The sequence below is a fragment of the Meleagris gallopavo genome, chromosome Z (assembly GCF_000146605.3).
Source record: "Meleagris gallopavo isolate NT-WF06-2002-E0010 breed Aviagen turkey brand Nicholas breeding stock chromosome Z, Turkey_5.1, whole genome shotgun sequence".
Lineage (NCBI taxonomy): Eukaryota > Metazoa > Chordata > Aves > Galliformes > Phasianidae > Meleagris > Meleagris gallopavo.
Genome location: NC_015041.2, coordinates 56,806,947 through 56,813,704, shown reverse-complemented (window position 1 = coordinate 56,813,704; position 6,758 = coordinate 56,806,947). Strand labels below are relative to the sequence as shown.

The 6,758-nt window shown below is 41.6% G+C and overlaps 1 protein-coding gene across 1 annotated transcript in view; it reads right to left on the bottom strand.

Annotated features, from left to right (window-relative positions):
• SSBP2 (single stranded DNA binding protein 2) overlaps window positions 1–209 on the bottom strand; it is a 162,624-nt gene extending 162,415 nt beyond the window's left edge. The window contains exon 1 of the mRNA XM_031557442.1: window positions 35–209. Within this exon, the coding sequence (XP_031413302.1) occupies window positions 35–209 (175 nt within the window). The remainder of the gene's footprint in view (window positions 1–34) is intronic.
• Window positions 210–6,758: the final 6,549 nt, after the last annotated feature.

The window sequence follows — 6,758 nt, the reverse complement described above, 5'->3', positions numbered from 1 at the left end:
GCCCCACATCTGCCGTCCTTTGGTACCCACTCACCTTTACTAACACACAACTGACCCAAACCCACCCCGTCGTGCCGCCCGAAGGCTCTCGGTGCGTCGTGCCCAGCGCTCCTACCGCTCTCCGGCCAGGCCCCGCCGTGCCAAACCACCAGACAACACCTGGGGCGGGAAGTTGTGCGCGGCACAGACCGCCGGCATCTGTTTATCATTGTGAGAGCCGCAGCAAAGCGTCCTCTGGATCCTGAGCTGCAAGAGCAAAGGAAACGGTTGGGGAGGTGAAATTGTTTTGGGGGGGATTAGGAGAGCATTAATGAGCGACTGGAACAAATTAGCGATGGAGCGGTAGAGACAACAGGAAGGAGCAGAACGCCAAGGAGTCCTGCACGCTGGTGGCTGCACGCAGACCGTTCCCCACTGTTGACTCCAGTGGGGTGGGATTTGTGGCTTTTGCAACTCGCTTCAGTAAATCACCAGATTAAAGCGAACTGCAACAAAGGCCACTATATGCCAAAGTTGTCTGCCTGCCCCGGGCTTTTGCCCCGCAGTGTTTTTCATGCAGGTCAGCGTGGTGGAGTGGTTGAGGTGGATCTGCTGGATGGTGCCAGCATCAGCCCAGGCCTCCGCACCGCCACCACTCCTGCCCACATCCAGGTCGCACCACCTGCACTAGGGGAAGAGCTTTCCACAGAGCACTGGTGGGAACAGGAAGGAAGCGGGCAACTGGAGAGAATGAGCATTAAGAGAGAGGTGGGAAGGGTGAGGGAGGCCGACACAGGAAGAGAAAGAGGTGTAAATGGCCATGGGGGAGAAGAGAAAAAGGAAGCAAAGCACAAGAACAATGCACAGTGAATGTGGGTGATGAAAAAGGAAAAGGACTGTGGAGAGAGAATCTGAGATTGGCATGTAAATGAAGAGCCAACCAAAAGGATGCGTTTTGCCTGCATTCATACTGAATAATACTTACATGTCTTGTAGCATGGAGTTCACATGAAGGCTAGCCATGTGACTGATTGTATTCAGTGTGAATACAGGGAGCGGAAAATGGCACAAAGAAAGAAAGGCAGAGAAAGAATCAGGGCAGAGAACAAAGAAGGACCTGGGTTGTGGGTAAAATACAAAAAATAACGGTAGTCTCAGGGAGGAAAATAGTGAAGATGGACACGATCAGGCAAATGCACGCAAGATAGGTAACACTTATTTTGGTTCAGATGGCCACAGTCCTGAGTACAATTTTCATCTAAAAATTTGCTTAACCATGTGGAACAGCCGTTGCAGTCCCATCAGAGACGTTGGCTATCTCCTGTCCAAGGCTTCGTACTGCCGTGGTATCAGCACAGCTCTCACATGGAGCTGGTAACAACAGTGAAGTGGTTCCTGGCTCTTCTCTGTGTCTTCCTCTTTTCCCTCTTTATTCATTTTCTGCAAAATCTCCTCTCTGGCTTGCCTCAATAGTTTTGATTGATTTGTTTGTGGCTTGAATGGTGGGGGGCTATTTTGAGAAGATGACTATGTCAGTGATGTGTTGCTCTTGCAGGGGGAAAAGTTGCTATATGAAAAAGAACTATATTGAGGTGTTTCCTAAAAATAAAATGAGTTTGCTCCGCTGTCCTTCGGATATGTATTCCATCCATGAGAAGATTTTCACAGCTGAAAATACTTTGTTCCCATTTTTCATTTGTGTTCTTATGATTTATTTAGTTCTGAAGGACTGCAGATGCCTTGGATGTTCCTAGATCGAATGATGGTTGGTGGGCATATTGGAGCAGGACAAACTTCTAGAGGGCAGCATTGGATGCCCAGAATTGAGCAGGGTGAGTTTGCTCCCAGGGGCAATGTTAGAGCTCCTTCTCTGCACAGGTATGACCCTGGACTACCATTAACATTCGGGTGATGACTTTGTAATTTTGCTCAGAGATCCTTCAGTGAGATACAGACATAATGCCAGTATTTATTCATTTATTATGTGTATGAAAAACAGGAGGCAAACCGGAGTTTGATCATAGGGCTTTGCTGTAGATCTGCCAAGCTAACATTGCAGCTGCCTCTGTAGAAATGCTATCGGAATGTAGTACCCTTTGGAACAACTCAAACAAAGCACTATCGTGTGGATACAAGAGTTTGCCAAGCGAACAGGTACAGTAACACAAAAACATCCTATGGTTCTTGTGAAGTTTTATGTATCGTTTGTCCTGTTTTAAAGTCTTTCTGCACATGTAGTATCTGTATCTGTGCCCATGCTCAGATCATTGCAAGCAGAAACACGGCACTTAATAGCAGTAGTTGTATCTCATGAGGCCAATATTGTAATTAATGAGATTTGAGGCACATATACTGAAACAAATTTAAGTTTCTGATATCAGAAAGGAAGATTCAGTGTTTGTTTAAAAGGGGGATGAAGGGGTGGCTGTACTTTAAAGCTTCTCAGTCCAACACTGAAAAGGAATTCACAATGTATTTTTAGAGTGTTATAAAAATCTCTTACATAATGCTGATTAATTCTTAGGTTTTAGGGAAGAGCACTGGGCTTTGTGTGTAAGAGTGTTGACCAGCTAAGCCACTGAAAAGGGCTGGTTTGGGCTGGATTTTTCTTGGACTGCTTAGGTACAGAATGCTGCAATTATTCAATTATTACAAGATTTTGCTTTTGTTTGGGCGTGTATGAATATTTCTCTGGAAACTGCATCTTATTCTTGGAAGTCTTTATCATTTTAAAACATATGCTATGTTATATCACCCTGTCGGAGATACGGGATAGCTACAAACTGTTGGTGTGGGTTTTTGTTCCTCTCTCTTGCTGCAGCTAGTTACATTATGGATTAACATTAAGAATGTCTGCAGTGAAACATTACTCCTGTGGCTGTGTAAGACTTACTTAAACAATGTAACTTGTATTACAGAATCATGATTTTCCTCATATACTTGCAGTAATATATGCAATTAATATACAGTTCTGCCCATTCTGTTGATTTTCAAAATCATCAATCTAACTGGCAGCTTTCAGACAGCTTTTAACAAAGGCCTATTCAGGAAATTAAGCCAGTAAATGCTACTCCCGTCTTTTAATTGTAGTTATATATAGTTATTGCTGCGTGTAGCTGGAAAGATTTTTTAGACAAGATATCATGGGAAAGAGAAGCTTTTGTTTGGTCTTTTTCAACAGATATGTGACCAAGGCAGCTTTGAAGCTGTTACCAAGATTCCTTCTTCCTTCTGTGGGATGTCTTATCTTTCTGTGGAGTTTCTGACTATGGACCTCATTATGCAGTCTTTCATTCTTGTGCCATACAGTTGGGTAAGAATTGCTCAGGTGAGTGAGGTGAGTCCTAGATCTTTATTAGAGAATGAAGATAGCTGGAATGCATGGTTCAGAAGTGTTAAACAAAAGCTTTGTTTTTCCCTATCTCCCAGTTGGGAGGGAATAAAAGGAAATACAAGTAATTACGGCTCAGCAGCAGAGAGAATAATATAAAGAGAATGTTCACGAATGGCTCTTTAATAACCTATTTGTCACCCAGGTCTCCTGCCAGCAAGGGCTCTTTTTGTATCCATGATGCCATTTACAGGTGTTTCAGCCCTTCAGCTAGAAGGAGTCTCCACTGCCACAGAGAGTTAATTCTGCTCTGCAGTGCTTAGTTGCTGGAATTCTTTCATGTTAAAGGACACTTGTCCTGGGAGACACAGAACAGCTCACTGAAGGAAGCTGGGGGCATCTTGCAGCAAAGAGCCACGGGATGGGGAGAGGCAGTGCTGTACACTGAAAGCAACTGGAAGCTGTAGTTGCTTGCTCACTCTCATTCTCCCATGAAACCTACGTTATAGCCCTGCCTCCTCCTTGCTCTTTTTTTTTCTTTTTTTTTTTCTTCCAGAGAACCGCAGTTTCTTTCTGTTTTTGGAGAGGAATCAAAAATTCCTTCCAGCCTCCTGCTACATGGTTCACCCATGAAGGGGCCAGGTACAATCTGAGTGCATTTAGCTTAGAAATGAAACTTGGCAAAAATAAAGCTATCATTAGTTTATTGCTCTCAGTGACAATGATGGTTGCTCACAGGTGTAAATAAATACATTACTTTCCAGTTTGTGTGCAAGTGCAATTCAGAGTATCAGGAATTATCTGCAAAGGGCTCTGTGACATACAATCTGAGTTCATACAGTAGAAAAAGGCATGATTTGTAGGTACTGTTTCCCTCCATATCAGCTCTTTCTCTTGGATTCTCTGGTATCTTATGTGGTTTCACATCTCCCTAATGTTATTTCCACAGGAGGGGCTTTCCCAAAGTCTCCTGCTCACTCTCACACGCAGGTGCATGATTTTGTCTGATGCTGGTGAAGGCTTGAACTCTCAATGCCTGTCATGTAGAGCAGCTCAGTTATGGTCTCTCTTTTCTCCTTGGCAACATACTTTCACCTAACTGAATTACTACTTTTTTGGCTGCTAAATTTGATTGTTACTTAGTAATATCTTAAAATGATGACTGTCTTACATGTAAGCACATGCAGCATGTGGGATTGCCCTCATTTCTTTCAATGGTATGGTTGAAACTGGTTGTTTTAATCTATCGGACTGAAACTACGTATTATTAAACAGACCAGTCTGTAAAGAAATAGCGTGTAGCCTCAGTTACTAATTGTTTGAAGGACAGCTGAAAGACACCATTGATGGTTCAGTGATATGCCAAATCAGGAATATGAGCTTATGTGCTGCCTGGGCCCAAAACTAGAAGAAAACAGCATGAAATTTGGAGGATGCAGGTCCTTCATTGGGTAAATGTAAGGCCATTTTGGGACTGGGCCCTACACAGTGCTCCATATGGACAGATCCATTTCTGTGTGATGTGGGTGCAAGGATTCGTAAGGACTTTACTGCTATGGTGCCTTGGCTCCCACTTCTAGGACTTAGTACTAGGTTTAAAAAACAAAAAGCACATAAAACCAATAAACAACAACAACAACAACAAAGCCAGAAATGGCATTAGGAGAATTAAAATTGCTTTTAGCAAAATCAAAATTGCATTTATTTTGAAGGTCTCTACACTCAGTGGAATGTTACAAAAAAGGATGAACCCAGTGTGGAATTGGTGAAAATTCCAGAGTTGGTTTGACATATGCACTGCTGTTGGCTTCAGCAGGCTCACTTAATGTGTTTCTTACTTTGGGCTTCAGGACGAGTCAGAATGCAATGTTGTTAGCCTGTATCAATGAGGCTGTAAGCTGGGAGTTGCACAAGTGCATCAGCAGAAAAGCGTTTGGCTTTAGACAGCAATTAATCATGACTAGGACAAGTAACCTCTCCAGAACTCTCAGGTTTTTGTATTTATTAACTGCAGTTCATTAATATATGAATATATATATTCCAAAGTAAGCAGTAGCAAAGTGGAGATCTGGAGAAATAAATGGCACAAACTATCACACTGTGACAGCTTTGGCCAAACCTTTATTCAGTTTTAGAAAACAAATATAGGTAATGTTCTGTTGTCAGAATATCTCTTTTCATTACATGCTCATTAGTGAATAAAATGGTTCATTCTATTTTTCCATGCGTTTACTGGGCATCTGACAGTGAATTCAGTGTCATCCCAATGGTGTGCCTTATCAGCCACGCACATCAATAGATTCAAGTTTTATGGATTGTTTATGGTTTGTTGTTTTTTTTTTTAAAAATGTGTATATCCCAAGAAAGATGGAAATCACTTCAGACTGTGTTATGGGCTTAAAATTCGAAGGAGGTAATTTTCTCTGGATCTCAAAAATCATAAGAAATAGTCATTGTCTGCAGTCTTTCTCTTCTTTTCAAGAAGTACGAGATGTGCAAGAGGACTCCAACAGCTGAGTGTTACTTCGTTTGCTTTCCTCACCAACATTTGAGCATTTTCTTATTTTACTTTTTATGAACTATTCATGTCCAGTTAGAAATGGATACACTGAAAACAGCTAAAATTTCAACCCGTTTTGGACCTGGGGCCCAAGAAGAGGCTGATGATGATTGAAAACAGTGGCACACAGCAAATCAAAGTTACATCAGATCTGACTCATTGTTTAACAGCTGCCCAATAAGAGCTGTTAAAAGTAAGAAAGAAAACCACACGTTATTCATACATTCATATTTATGTATGTGTTGTTTCTCTTCACCTTCCAAGAGATCATAGATTCAGAACTGAACAACAGCATTTGGGGAATATAATCCACAGAACGTACCCCAAAATCCAGCAAAATCACAAGAAAAATTGATCGCTACTCACTAGTGTATTGAATCATGAAAAAAGATGTTGTTTAGCTCTCTGTACTAAAAGTACGTGGAACTTTTTGGTTTGCCAGTTTCAGGTAAAATGCACTGTAAAGCTCACTTTGTTGATGTTTTCGGCTTTTCATAGGTAATTGAGAGGTATGAAGAATAATGACAAACTGATGCCCTGTTACAACTGTGCTTTACAAGCACAATTACACCAGAGGAACCAAATTACAACCTATTCATTCTGATCTCTATGTACAGAACAGTAAAGCATGGTTATAATGGGGTATGGACAATGCCAGAGCACTGAGGATGCACTAGCTTGAAGGGGAAACCATTTAACTCTAAATACCTTCTGTGATAAAAGTACAGAAGCATTGTGATGATAATGTGCACTTTCAGCTCATCTTCAATTGAATATTTTGAACAGGTAAACAGGTAAAAGGCAACTATGTTCTGTAATGTTAACACGTGAAAATCGTTTTAGACATTTGTTTTGGTTTTGTGCAGCAGATTTTTGGTGTTTTTTTTT